The following is a 13908-nucleotide window of genomic DNA, read 5'->3' on the forward strand; positions in this document are numbered from 1 at the left end:
TCAAGATGGACGGCCACGGAAATGGAGCTAATACATAAATAATAAAATAATTGGGTTGGGTCTCCTGCTTCCCGGGCTGGCAGACGCTTCCAATCCATAGGCCCGAAAGAAGACGCTGCCGTACAACAGAGACGGACGCTAAACGTTGCCTTAGGCTGCATCGGCCTCGTTTTAATTTTTTCAGTAATAGAGCTCTCTATGAATGTATAACCGCCTATACACAAATCAGAGGTATTTATAATATGTACACACACATAATTTAATTTAAAAAAAAAATCCAGCGTCGTTTTCCCACCTTCCTTTATTCCCTGCCTGCCCCCCCCCGGCAAGGGAGAAGGTCACCCTGCCCCTTTGGGGAAGGGACAAGTGAGCCAGAGATGGGGTAACATTTTTTTTTTCCTGCAACAAATATACAGTAAAATATATTGCTATGTACACGGCTCTCCTGTTCAGGCCACGTGGCCTCCCTTCCTAAATTTTGCGGGAAGGAAGAGAATTGAGAGGAAAAGGTGTTTATTGCTTTGGGCAGAAGTTGGGTTTGGCTTGAGGTGGGGAAGAGGAGAGATCACCTGCTCGGTCTGCTATGGCGAGGGGGAGACAGGGCATTACACCTGAAAAGAAAAGCAAAATTGCCTTTTTTTTAACTATTGCTACGTGGGAATTAAGTGGAGGATGGAGAATGAAAGGCCCTGCCTTTTTTCATCTCGGGGGTAGGGGGGCTTGTTCCCTCACTGCAGCCCACCTCTTCCCCGGGTTTTAAGGCAGGTTACATGCAAAAGAGGCAGCCCCCTTGGGGACCCCAACTCTCCCCACCCCATTTTTTTTTTTAAGTTATTGCTTAAAAGTGATAATGCAACATTCTGGGAAGGAGGGAAGGAGGCAGATCTTGGGGGGGGGGAGAGAAACGCAGAGGACCGTCCCTCCCCTGAGATTGCGTGAAGACAGCATGGCATTGAAAAGGCAAAACGAGTCGGGGTCCTGTCCCCTTTCCCCCATTCTCTGCATCCCAAATTCCTGGAGCCATTGAATGACTTCTGATAATGTATTAAGGTGCATTGGATCAGGACCCAGCCCAGTGTTTCTCAACTTTGGCAGCTTTAAGATGAGTGGACTTCAATTCCCAGAGTTCTTCCTAATGGCTGGCTGGGGAATTCTGGGAAGTGAAGTCCACTCATCTTAAAGCTGCCAAGGTTGAGAAACACTGACCCAGCCCAAGGGTGAACAAGGAGGCATTAGGAAGAAAAGTTAGGCAGCAGGAAAGAAACTGTCCCAAAAACAAACCAAGGGAAGTTCGGCTTGGATTCTCCATCCCAACCCTGTGCTGGTCGTTTCCGGGATGGGACAGCTCTGATTCCCTCCCCAGCCAAGATCAAGAGCCCTCCTTCCCTCCATCCCTTTCACACAACACGAAGCCAATGTGATTGCTAGCGCTACAGCATCTAATCTCTCCCCCCCACCCCCGTTTCCCTATCAATAAATTAAAATTAAAGTATGGCTTCCAAAAACGTTCCTCCCTCTCTCCGCCCGAGCGGCCCCATGCACCAATCCCATCTTCTTTTCCACCGTGTTCTCCACTGCACGAAGCCATGGGGCGACCACAAGGTTTGCATACGGTGAAAATGCAGGTTATCGCGTGACAGCCGTGGCGGGATTCAGAGGGTGGGGACAGCCGCATCCAGGCCCCCGCTGCTTCTCGTCCCCGTCTCGGGCTTCTCATCCCCGTCCTGGATGCCTCAGCTCCCCCCTCCTGAATCCTGCCCCCAATTCCTAGCCTCTTTCCTTCAGTCCATCATGGCTTCCAACATCTCCAGGAACAACTTATGCATGGGGATTTTGCCCTCCAGTTTCAGGCTGTAGAAGTGGTGCAGGACCCGGGTGGCGGTTTGGCGCAAGAGAGGAAGGGTGAGCAAAAGGCGACCGGCCCGGCGAGGCTCCTCGGGGCGTCGTGACGCCTCATACTCCAGCAACGCTTCGTGAAGCACGTCCCGGAGGCGTTGCACAGCCGCCATGTCCTCGATGTGCACAGAGTCTGGAAGCGGAACGGAAAGCAACAGGATGAAGACCCGGAGGCCAATTTGGATCTGGAGAGGACAATCTAAAATGGTGTTTTTCCAAGTCAGCCACTTTCAGCTGGGTGGACTTCAACTCCCAGAATTCCCCAGCCGGCTGGGGAATTCTGGGAGTTGAAGTCCACCCAGCTGAAAGTGGCCGACTTGGAAAAACACGGATCTAAAAGAAGCTCTTCCAAAAATATGCCATGAAACTAAAGCCCAGTTGGATTGCCGTGGACTAACGATCTGGAGATCACACACAGGCTTAGCTGAGATCTCCATTTTTTCTCACTATTTTAGAAGATGGCAACAGGGAGAGGTCTTCTTCTCCCCCCCCCTCCCATTTTTAAAAGGCTTTCACTATTCCCACTGAATTTACTTCCCAGCAAAATGTGGATGGAAATTCCACTGCCAATTTTTAGTCATCGCACTCCTGAAATGTGGCAATGTGACTAGAAAGAACGCCATGGGCCATAAAGAAGATGGGGGAGCCATGTCCAGCTGAGGAGCTCAATGCCCTCCCCCCTTGAATTCAGAGGAGCATTTTAAAGAAGCCTAAAATTATGTTGAAAAGATACACCATCAAAAAGAATGCTATGCGAGTTCAGAAAATAACATCTTGGTGCAGGGTGGCGGGGAATTCTGCTGCTCTGAATTTCAGGCAGAAATTCAACCCGGGAGAAAAGTGTTGGCAAAGGAGCATGGCGCAGAGCCAGATTGCTGAAGAAATAGCCAAAGCCTGCTTTCGCAAGCGAGTCAAAGCATGTATGGAAAAATTGCAAGGAGCCACGCTGACTTCTTAAGAGGAAGAAGGAAATCAACCAAAATGGAAAAGTCACTGTCTTGTTGGGACCAACCCAAATGCTCCAAAGAGTCAGGTAAAACCAGGCATGGAAGCCGACAAGGTTTATGCAGACCTTAAGACTAAAAGCAAACATTGGGGACAGATCAAGAAGTTCAATCAGTATTTCTCAACCTCAGCAACTTGAAGACGTGTGGACTTCAACTCCCAGAATTCCCCAGCCAGCATGTGGACTTCAACTCCCAAAACTCCCTAGCCAGCATGCTCCCCAGCAATTCCAGTTCTGGGAGTTGAAGTCTGCACACGCTGGTTGGGGAATTCTGGGAGCTGATGCCCGCACATCTTCAAGTTGCTGAGGTTGGGAAACACTGGACATGATTCGCCGTGCAAAAGCATTCCTGCTTTGTATTTCATCAACCTCCGACAGTGGATTGTTCTGGCAAGAAAGAATCATCCCACAGGACAGCAAAAAGGCTATAAATAGATGTCAAGGAAACATTTTAAAAAGGCACAATTTTCTGATCTGAAGCCAGAGGGTTAACTTCTCCCAGGAGCCTCAAAAGTGGGATAGGGATGAATGAAGACAGAAGATTTCAAATGTTTCAGGCTGTCTCTCCAACCAGACTAACTGTGATCTACTTTTCCAAACACTGTTTTTCCGTTTATTTTCCTTTGTATATTATAGCTTTCCTGGTTGATTTTTATAAACCTCCGCTCGCCGTCAGTACCTGAAGCCATGTTCAATTCAGCAGCTCAGTAGCCCTTTGGAAAATCTTTGGGACGCGCTTTGCTTGGATCTCTCTGTTTCTCCAGTATAAACTGAACTGGAATAGGCTACATCAATGATGCCCAACGGGGGCCATTTTCAGGCGTGCAGACTTCAAATCCCAGAAATCCACAGCCAGCACGGCCATGGATGAGAACTCTGGGAGTTGAAGTCCACACCCCCTGGAAGATCCCACCGTTGAGAAACCCTGGGCTACGTAATCTGGAGCTTATAAAAATGAGGAATTAGGTTCTCTAATTGCAGAGACTGACACATTAAGCGCTGCTTCCATCTGCGGGTCCTCAATTCTGTAAGTTTGGTGTAACTTTGGGACATGGCCTCCTCCCTTCCTGACACCCCTGCAGCTCCTCAGAGCTCACCTGAGTTGGCAAGGGCCAATGCCTTGAGCAGCACATATTCCTCGCGCTCCAAGCGCAGGGCACGGTACTTGCGCACCAGCTGCAGGACCACGCTGCTCAGCTCCAGCAGCCCTGCCGTCCGGGCGGCCTCTTCGTCGAGCGCAAAGTCTTCTGCAAAGACAATCTCGTCTTCGCAAGGCAGCGAGCGCCAGGCTACTCCAAGGAGCAAAACTTCCAGCCAGACGCTCTGCAGGACAGACATCTGGTCTGCCAAGGATAACGCTGGGAATCCTAAACCAGAGGAAGCAAACCAGGAAGGGGCATGAATTCAGAGGAAGACATTTGCCCGATCGCCTAAGGCGAGGGCAAATCGCCTATAAGCCACCACCCAAGGGTAGTTCTAAGTAACATCTTGGTTTTTCTTTTCTTATTTTAAGTTGCACGTGATTAAAACAGGGTTGCGTGTGCCAGAAAGACAAAGCTTCTTACGGAATGCTCTTTGAGAGGGCAAGATCTGCAAGAGCCGATGAAACTGAATCATTAGGAAATATGATGAAACCCGACCAAAGTTTCCTGGGGTTTGCACAACTTCTCACTACTTTAATGGCTTTTTTGTAAAGGTCAGATGGGTGGGGGAGATCTGGGTATGCTGTTCTGCGCTGCTTAGAAGAACAGCAGGGCCAGAGGCGATAAATAAATAAAACGAGCACAGAGGGAACATACCTAAAACTGGGGAAGTTATGTTACGCTCTTTAATTTTACTTCTGCAGTGCACCTGAAACAAAATCTCCAGCGTTGTGTAAAATTGTGTGTGTGTGTGTGTGTATTTTAAATTAACCCAAGGAAAAAAAACTTGCTAGGATGATACAGACAAACTAAAAGCATCCTCAGGGGCTAAAATAACTAATTTTTGACTAGCTTTCCCCCATGGGTTGCCCTTCCAGTTGGGTTGGGATTTCAACTCCCAGAATCCTCCATTAACAGGGCCACGTTGGTGGGGGATTCTGGGAGTTGAAGTCCCAAGTCAGCGGGATGGTTGGTCTAGGAAAACAGACCTAACAGGGCCACGCTGGTGGGAGATTCTGGGAGTTGAAGTCCCAAGTCAGTGGGATGGCTGGTCTAGGAAAACAGACCTAAAAGGCCCACGTTGGTGGGGGATTCTGGGAGTTGAAGTCCCAAGTCAGAGCGATGGCTGGTCTAGGAAAACAGACCTAAAAGGCTCACGTTGGTGGGGGATTCTGGGAGTTGAAGTCCCAAGTCAGAGCGATGGCTGGTCTAGGAAAACAGACCTAAAAGGCCCACGTTGGTGGGGGATTCTGGGAGTTGAAGTCCCAAGTCAGAGCGATGGCTGGTCTAGGAAAACAGACCTAAAAGGCCCACGTTGGTGGGGGATTCTGGGAGTTGAAGTCCCAAGTCAGAGCGATGGCTGGTCTAGGAAAACAGACCTAAAAGGCCCACGTTGGTGGGGGATTCTGGGAGTTGAAGTCCCAAGTCAGTGGGACGGCTGGTCTAGGAAAACAGAGGACCCCAGAAAAGACAGCAGTGGGCAGAAAGCCGAGGGCAGGGGGCAAATTCCATGCCTTACCTGGTATATTTTTGGCCCAACCAATGATGACTACGATTTCCCGGTCTGCCAGATCACACAACGTGCTAGCAGCTTTGGCAGGCCCTTCGGGAAGCGCTGGGTCAGGCATGGCGTAGAGTTTCTCCGGCTCGGCTACCAGCAAGTGCGACACCATCGTGTTCATCGGCGCTGGATTGGAAAGAAGAGAAAGGAAGGGACCCTTAGCCCCAGACAATCGCTCCATCTTCCTTCCTCTCCACACAACGCCACCCGCGCGCGTTCCTTATTGCCAGGGTCGGCAACTAGATGACCAACAGGCCAGGGCAAGGGGCAAGTCTCTTCTAGCTTGAATGTTCTCCTTCCAGGCTATCCCTGGGAATCATGGCTTGCTTCATTCAGCCCTCCATCTTTGTCACAAGTTGACCCCCTCTCTACCCTGAGAAAAATGGTAGGCTACAACCAACCTGGGTTTGTGTGACTTAAGATGAAAGGGGGGTGCCAAAAACACAACCGGTGTTCCTCACCCCAGGTTGAAAAGGCCACAAGTGACACCTCCTTGTAGGACACCAGCATCTCCAGAAATCCTTGGACTTTGCTCTCTCCGTTGCGAGCTTGCATTTCTGTATTCCCTTGCATCGTAAAGATGGATTTATACGGGGAGGGGGGAGCCAGCGATGCAGCCCCCTTCTCTAGGAACCCTTTCAATCCTACCCTTGGCAAATTTCCCCCTTTTCTGGGGTCATGCCAGCCAAGTTGCCACGCCAATGGGAATCATTTAAGGAATCGTTTCCCCCTGACAACCTTTCTCTCATTTTTCTATTCTCCTCCAGGCTTCATTTAGGTACCATCCCAGCCTTTCCAAGGCAAGAACATATTGGCCAGGATCACCCAGATCCTGGGGTGGCTTAGCGTGGGTGCCAGCCCATCCTGGTTAAGAGAACGATGGCTTGGCTGTCTGAAGCTGGCCAAGGGAAGGGCCAACTTCAGAGTCTGGCCAGCAATGTCATGTCAGGAGGGAGCAAAGGGGCGTCTTCTTGCAGCGTCCGATCATCTCAAGAACTGGAATTTGGAAGGAGTCTGGCCAAAACAGACGCCTCTGGACCCCCCACCCCAAATTATGGGTGAGATCCAGCGGCCCAAGGAACTCACCTGACTTCTTGGCGGTAGCTGTGGCGATCTGCGGGGTCACAAAAGTGCTGGGGTAGGGGGCACCCTCCACCTCTGGCCGGCGCTTGTATTTCTGTCGACCTCCACGTACCCGATCGAGGCGTACCCCTGAAAATTGGCAGGGGGGGGAAGAAAGAAAGCAAGTAGATCACTGGGAGGGAAATGTGTAGCTTCATCCATCGCTAATGATTTTCTCAAACAGTCCAAACGTAGCCTCCCCCCGCCCCCAACTGGGATTTAAGGATGGCACGGAGGCAAAAATAACTCCCCTTATGCTCAGAGGCACTGTCTTCAGAATTCAGCATCCCCCTGAAGCAAAAGCAGAGGCCGTGCGTGAAAACTCTGCAGCCTGTGAAAACCCACTCGCCAACGTTTTCCCCCTTGTTCACCAAAATGAGACGAACTGGGGTGGTTGAATTACAACTCCCATCGTCCCCACCCGTGCCGGGTGGGGAGGATGGAAGTGGGGCTTCAGCAGCTGCCTGGAAAGCCATGGCTGGGAAGGCTGATGGAAAGATGGACCTATGAAATCCACTGTTGGAAGAGGAGGAGGAGGACCTGCATCTTAAGAAAGCAACAGACTAGCTTATATTAACTCAGCTACAGTAGTAAACCATGATTAAAGAAGCCACCTTTTAATCTTACTGCATCCACATCTATGGCTCTTCGAATCGTCTTGTATATCCCTTCCCACCTGAGTACCTCCGGATTAAAATAATTCCCATTATCTAATAGCCATGCTGGCTGGAATGATAGAAGCTGACGGCAAAAAGATCCTGCAGGTGCCAAATGGGGAAAAGTTGCAAATATCAGTATAATTAATATTAAAAGGTTTTGTCTCCCAAGTTTTTGCTTAAAGTTGGGGGAAAAAATCTGCAGCGTTTCTAACAAAGCAGACTTGGGTTTCCAACACAGAATTAATTCAACTTCCTTACCAATCGGTACTTGGTTCTCGTGCTAAAGTGCTTTTACTGTCAAAATTTTTCTTTTAATCCTCAGTCAAAAGTGACCCTTGTGTAAATTTAAACCCATTATACGCCCCAGCTCAAACATAACACTTAAGTGGTTAATTTAATGTTCAGCTTCCAACAATATGCACGTTCATTTTAAGCAGGGAACTGTTTTTAAAAGAACAATCAATCACAGTCTGAACCGTGATACGTGGTTGGCTTACAAAACCTAGCTTGTTTCAAACACGGCTTGTCCCTACCTTTAAAACCTGAATCTTGGCTTACTCCTCTGGTTTTACGTTCTATCTCTTCGACATCTTGGTTGGAAAAATGGAAAACCCCAACAAGGAATTGGTCGAACAAGCCACCATTTGGCTTCCTTAGAAGACTGTGCCGTGATCCACGCCCGGCTTTAAGCCGTAAGATGGCTAGCATGGTTCTGGTTTGGTCTCAGGCGGGAACCCAGGGAATCTAAAGCTCATTCCGCATCACGGTTAAGCAAAGAACAGCTTTAACGGGCCAAAGATTATATCTTGGTCTAAAGCAGGTTAATCCACTTAGGCAAAGTGGATTAAAAATCTATCCATCTTTTTCATATCTGCCTCCCAGAACTGATCCGGGCAACCGGTGGTCTTCCAGGTGTTACTGAACTACGACTCCCAGCATCCTCCACTATTGGCCGCAATTCCTAGGAACGCTGGGAGCTGAAGTTCGGCAATGGACTTTTCCGTTCCGCACCCAGTCGCTCCGCTGAGACTGAACAGCCCCTTTCCCCAAAGCACTACCTTCTTTCAGCATTCCCACACGCAGGCACTTGGTGAAACGGCACGCCTGGCACGCTTTCCGGCGACGCTTGGTTATTTCACATTCGTTGGTGGCCGGGCAGCTGTACTCAATGCTTCCTGCAGGACAGAGTGAATGCAGGCACGTTAACCCACTCGAGCGCAAACCACCACCCGAGAGCTGCTGTTCCCAGCTGCCGCCAGGACTCCAACGCCCATCAGCCCCAGCCGGCAGAGCCAGCAGCGGGGGACTGGGAGAGCTGTTCTCCAAAGCCTCGGCGCAGCCCTTGATTTCGCACTAGCAAAAATCGAAGCTCCCAGAATTCTCAGCAGCAGCTCCTGCTGGCTGGGGAATTCTGGGAATGGAAGTCTGCACCCCGGGAAAGCGCCAACCTCCTGCCTGTGGGGTCGGATGCGGTTTTCAGAGAGAGTTTGGGACTTTTTCCCTGTTATAACTCCGATTTCTTATTTTAGATGACCCCGGTCATGCCTTTCCCAACCCCAAATGGGAAGGAACAGCCCTGTCTGTTTCCAGCTCGGAGGGTCAAAGAGGATGAAGCAGCAAAGACTTTACGGGCCCAAATCTGTCCTCTAGGCTCAGAAGCAGCATATATTTAATTATTGAGTGGATGAAGAACTGGATGAAGCAGTTAGAGTTTGCTTGTAGGCAAACTCCCACGCTGGAAACAGAACGCCGGGGCAAACGAGGTTTACAGTCAAATACAGGTAGCTCTAATAAGTCCTATTTTGTCTCCCTCTCTAGCCCTACAGAACAGACCGCGAAAACTGGTTTCCTCGAGGCGGACGGGTTCTTAAGGAAGTAGGATAAGGCATGTTTCATTCCTGGAATTCCCCTCCTGCTTCGTGAAGCAACCACATTTCGCCGCGAGGGGTTTGGGAAGATGCACAGAGCGATTTGTCACCGGCAGGCATGCGTAACGTTCGAGAAGAGCACGGATTTAAAGCCGGGGTGTCCGTACGTAAAGCTATTTCAGGTTTCAGCTCTGAGAGAACGTGCTTGAACGATAGGTTTCTGTTTATTTGCCTCTCCGATTTCCACGAGTCAAGGGGATTTTAAGAGATTTTTTAAAAAAAAAATTAAGGTGAAAATTCAAGGGACCTCCTAGAGGAGACATTCTCTTTATTGTTTGTTTCTGATTTATTTCTTACATTTAGATCTGTAGAGCAGTGTTTCTCATCCTTGGCGGCTTTAAGACGGGTGGACTTCAACTCCCAGAATTCCCCAGCCGGCTGGGGAATTCTGGGAGTTGAAGTCCACCCGTCTTAAAGTCGCCAAGGTTGAGAAACACTGCTCTACAGACTAGGGAAGTTGGCCTTGATGGAGATACGCCATTTACCAAAGTGACAGGGGTGAAACATACCTTAAGTCCACCCCAGACAGATAATATTCGGAAGAGACAGACACTTCCCTAATTCACTGGCGTATAAAAAGGGGGAGGAGGTCCAGCACAATCAGATTTGCACCCATTTCAACAAAATTAGTTTTAGCTTTCCTGTGGCGTTGATTTCCTGGGCTGGTCTACCTGGTGGGGCTAACAATATCCTATCTTTCTTTCTCAAGGCTGCTTATATTTTCTGCTTGCAACAACAATCCTGTGAGGTAGGCCAGGCTGGACCAAGCCCTTGGCCCAATGTCACCCAGAGAGCACTAGTATCAATATTTTAGCCCACTTCAACCCTTTACCTCTTGCACCACACTAGCTTTCTCTTGGCCTCTGACATGCCAGCAGATCTTTATCCCACTCGCCTAAATGAAACCTCCTCATTTGGAAATAATATGTTACTATGGTGGCATGAAACTGGCACTGTAGGGCTGCTTCTCCCTGAAAGCTGAACTGGTGACAGATAAATGAAGATCGGAGAGTTTCTGACACACATAAGTTTATTGCAGAAAAGCTAAGGTAGCCATTAGGAAAGAATTCAAGTGAGTGCTGGGTATCAAACGCGAGCCTTATTTACAGCTTGTGATTATGCCTTTCAGGGCAGAAAAGTGAGCTTCTGTCTGGCTAAGAATGGCGGAGGTGGGATCTTAACCACAACAGCCACAAAAGGAAGAACTGACCTTGGATCGTTCGCTTGAAAAAGGCTTTGCACGCTTCGCAGGAGGCCACGCCGTAGTGGTACCCCGAGGCGATGTCACCACATACCAAGCACAGTCGCTTGGGCATCGTGTTTAACATATACTTTCCCCTGCCAGGAGCCTCGTCTGGGTCGTCATCATGGCGTCGGCGGGATGCCCCCGTCCCGGTGGGTAAGGTGCTTGCAGTCTCGAGTTCAGCGGGTGCCCCGCTCGTGCTGGTGTCGGACGACCCACTGGGGCTGTGTTGGACGAGGCTATCTGGAGAAGCTGGCTCGGTTTTAATGAAGAATTCCGTCCGGCGTTCCCGGGATGACATGGCTGAAGAGCTCTGCAGGAAGGGGGCAGAAAGATAAGCCAGGCACAACCAGAACAGCTGGAATAACCCCAAAGGGGTGTTCACACGACATGTTTATCCAGGTTAAAGTCCTCGTTGTTGCATTCACACAACCAACTAAGTTCGGTTTGTCCATTTTTTTGCGTCTTGGGCAAACACAAGCCCACTTGATTCTCCTGCAGTTCCGTGTCTTGTATGAACCCAGAAAACCCAGTTTAGTAACTGGGTTTAAGCTGTGTTTTGTGACCAAACCCCCCCTCCAAGTTTTTAAGTCAAAAGCTAAGTCCTGGATGGCAGGAACAGATGGAGAAATCTCGGATCACTCAGACTCCGTGGAGGAAGGAACTTTTTCTGCCCCCCATTTTAAAATTTGGGGTGAGAACCAGTCGAAAAATTCCAAAATCTTCCACTTCCAGGACCTCCGAGAAGCCCTAATCAAACTATGGCCTAATTGATTTTCCGTGTCCTTCATGCCCCAAGACAAGTATTTTCCTTCCTTTTTAAAAAGTGCATTCAGTCATACCTCAATTCACGAAACTGCACGCCTCGCTCGAGTCGGGGGGGGGCATGTTTCAAGGTTCGTTCACAAGCCAAGGCTTAAGTTCCAGGGGTACCATCGGAGAGCCGAACCCCTGCCAAACTAGGGTTTATTGGGACAGCAACCCTATAACCCCCTCCCCTTCTGATAATTAAGCCACCAAGACGCCGTCCTGGAGAAATCAGCCGTGACCGTGATATTCCGGGTTTCAAGACAACGGTCTTTGCAGGTTGAGGGGGGAGCAGGGAAGCGGCGGGGTCCCCTTTGGGGGAGAGTGAGCTGGAATGAGCCCCCCCCTTCAGCTGACTTCCATGCCCCCCACCCAGTTGTTGGCACGATCTGCAGGTCGCGGCACCCAGCCAGGAGAATGGGACGGCTTCAAGGTCACTCCAGGGAGATACAATCAGGCATGGCGGGGGGGAGAGGCAGGAATGGAAGTAGAACCGGTCACCTTGTCTTCCTCCCCTTCTCTCATTCCTTCTTTCCCCCCCCCAAAGATGCAGCCCCCTCCCCAAAATTTAGGAATTCCATCTGCCGGGCCTAACCCTTCAAAGCTGCCATCTTTCCTCCCTGCTCGGTGCGGTGCCTCCCGCCACGGTCCCTACAGTCCACAATCAGCTGCACACTGAACCATGGTTTTGCCCCTTTCTGGACGCAACAGCCCACCTCCTTCCTGGGGGGGTTGGCCGAAATGTCTGCCAATGGGGGGGTGTCACAGAAAGCCGGTCTCCAAAGAAGAGATTGGGGGTCCCTTCCCGTCCCTAACCAGGAATTTTCAAGCACGTTCCCTAATATCCTTGTAAAAACTGCGGGAAGGGTTTTGGGAATACGGTGCCCGGGAACCGCCAACCCTGGAGCCCAGAGGGTTGGTTACAGGACTCTACCGTTCACACAACACGCTAAACCGACGTCACAGAGCGATCCTTTTTTGGGGCAAGTTTTACCTTTGTCCCATTCACATGGGCCAATCTCCAGCCTTACTCACGGGAGAGCAAAAGTGGAATTTACACAAGAGGAGCGAACGGGGCAGGGGGGAGCACTGGTCAACTTTCTCCCACCCTGAGCCGGCCAAAACCGTTTGCCAAGTTTTGGGTTCAAGGGAAGGGACGTTACATAACCCCCCCCCCCAGCAGTCTCAAATCGGTGACTCAGGGAAGCTGCAGGGCCTGTGTCCCCCCCCCCAGTGTAATTCCTCCATGGCTGCGCATGATCTCCCTGCACCCCGAGGGCATGTGATCATCCTGCGGACGCCTCCAAAGACCGTTTCTCCGGCAAAGACGGGCTGGGCAACCTTTGACCTCTCCGGGAATGACTCTGACCGGCTGCCCCCCCCCAACAGGCCACAGTGCCTCCTGGCGGCCCAGATGGGGGGGCAGGTAGACATACAAGGAGCCTCCGTGCGGAGGCAGCATTCACACGTGTCTTGGCGCAAAGGAGTCAGCGGCACGCAAATGCCAGTCGGGGGGCCAACCCGCCACTCCTACCCGATCCGTCCGGAAGCCCCCGACGGATCGATGCACGCTTGAGAAAGGGGGGGCTGTCTCACACACACATGCTCTCCCACCGTGTGCTTCTGCCCCAAAACTGCAAGCCGGGGGCATCGTGCGGGTGGATATGGCCGAATCTCCCAGGCCACCGCATCTCCCGTGCGCTAAATCCCCCCCTCCCCGAGCTTGCCCCCTGCCCCCCAAACTCCGGGCAAGTAGCAGCGCATCTCCGCACGCATGTCCAGGAATGCTCGCTCGCTTGCGCCAGAGGGCGCCCACCGGAGCCTCTCCACCTCCCTGCCGGCAAAGCCCCACATTCGGCCGCAATTTGCCGGCGCTGACATCCCGCCGCAGGCGCCCCGCAAGCGATCCGCGGATGCGTCTCTCGCCGGGAGGGGGGGGCTGGTGCGGCGGCCCCCGCCTTCCGCGCCCGGCCCCGCGCGGGGGGCGCCCCGCGCCCGGCCCTCGGGACCCCCCCGCCCCTCCCGGACCGCCCCCGCCGCCCTGCGCGCGCCAGCGCACTCGGGAGCCGCGGCGGGCCGGCGGGAGGCTCGCAGCCGCCAGCCCCCGACGCCCCCCGCTGCAGGACCGTACTGACCTTGGAGCAGCGGACCAAGGGCTCGGGGCTGGCGCGGCCGGGCGGAGGCCGCTCGGGCGTCCGGGCGCTGGCGCGCGTCCGGGCGGGTGGCTCAGTGGCCCCGCGCGCCGGGGACCGGCCGGGCCATCGGCTGGAGGAGCTGCGCGCCGCCACCTCGCTCTAGGACACAAAAGGACATCACAGCCCACTTCCTACTCGGCTTCCTCCAGCTGGCGGGGGCGGGGCCTGTAGATGAATATGCACGAGGGGGCGGGGCCGCGGCACACGCCGACCCCTCCCCCGGCCCGGCCCGGCCCGGCGGGGCTGCGCGCCGCTTCGCCAACCCCACGCGCGCGGGCGCGCGGAGCCCGGCTGCGCGGCGCGGCGCCTCGGCCGGGCGGGGGGCGGCCGCGGCGCTCCGGGGCCGGCT

General features: G+C 52.4%; 1 protein-coding gene across 1 annotated transcript; it reads right to left on the bottom strand.

Annotated features, from left to right (window-relative positions):
• Nucleotides 1-145: 145 nt before the first annotated feature.
• ESRRA (estrogen related receptor alpha) lies at nucleotides 146-13716 on the bottom strand. Its single transcript, XM_088137347.1, has 7 exons — nucleotides 13500-13716; nucleotides 10525-10870; nucleotides 8445-8561; nucleotides 6692-6817; nucleotides 5564-5731; nucleotides 4000-4269; nucleotides 146-2029 (listed from the first exon to the last, which is right to left on the bottom strand). The coding sequence occupies exons 2-7, from the start codon at nucleotides 10856-10858 to the stop codon at nucleotides 1782-1784; spliced, it is 1263 nt and encodes a 420-aa protein (XP_087993473.1). The 5' UTR covers nucleotides 10859-10870; nucleotides 13500-13716; the 3' UTR covers nucleotides 146-1781.
• Nucleotides 13717-13908: the final 192 nt, after the last annotated feature.

The sequence above is a fragment of the Python bivittatus genome, unplaced genomic scaffold, assembly GCF_059951505.1.
Source record: "Python bivittatus isolate LINGU-HERP-01145 unplaced genomic scaffold, Pbiv_v1 ctg000180_np1212, whole genome shotgun sequence".
NCBI lineage: Eukaryota > Metazoa > Chordata > Lepidosauria > Squamata > Pythonidae > Python > Python bivittatus.

Coding starts and splice junctions, on each gene's coding strand:
- ESRRA (XM_088137347.1), bottom strand. CDS start 10,858: ATGTCATCCCGGGAACGCCGGACGGAATTCTTCATTAAAACCGAGCCA. Junction 8,562..10,524: donor TTTCAAGCGAACGATCCAAG/GTCAGTTCTTCC, acceptor TCTGTCCTGCAG/GAAGCATTGAGTACAGCTGC. Junction 6,818..8,444: donor TGTGGGAATGCTGAAAGAAG/GTAGTGCTTTGG, acceptor GCCAATTTTCAG/GGGTACGCCTCGATCGGGTA.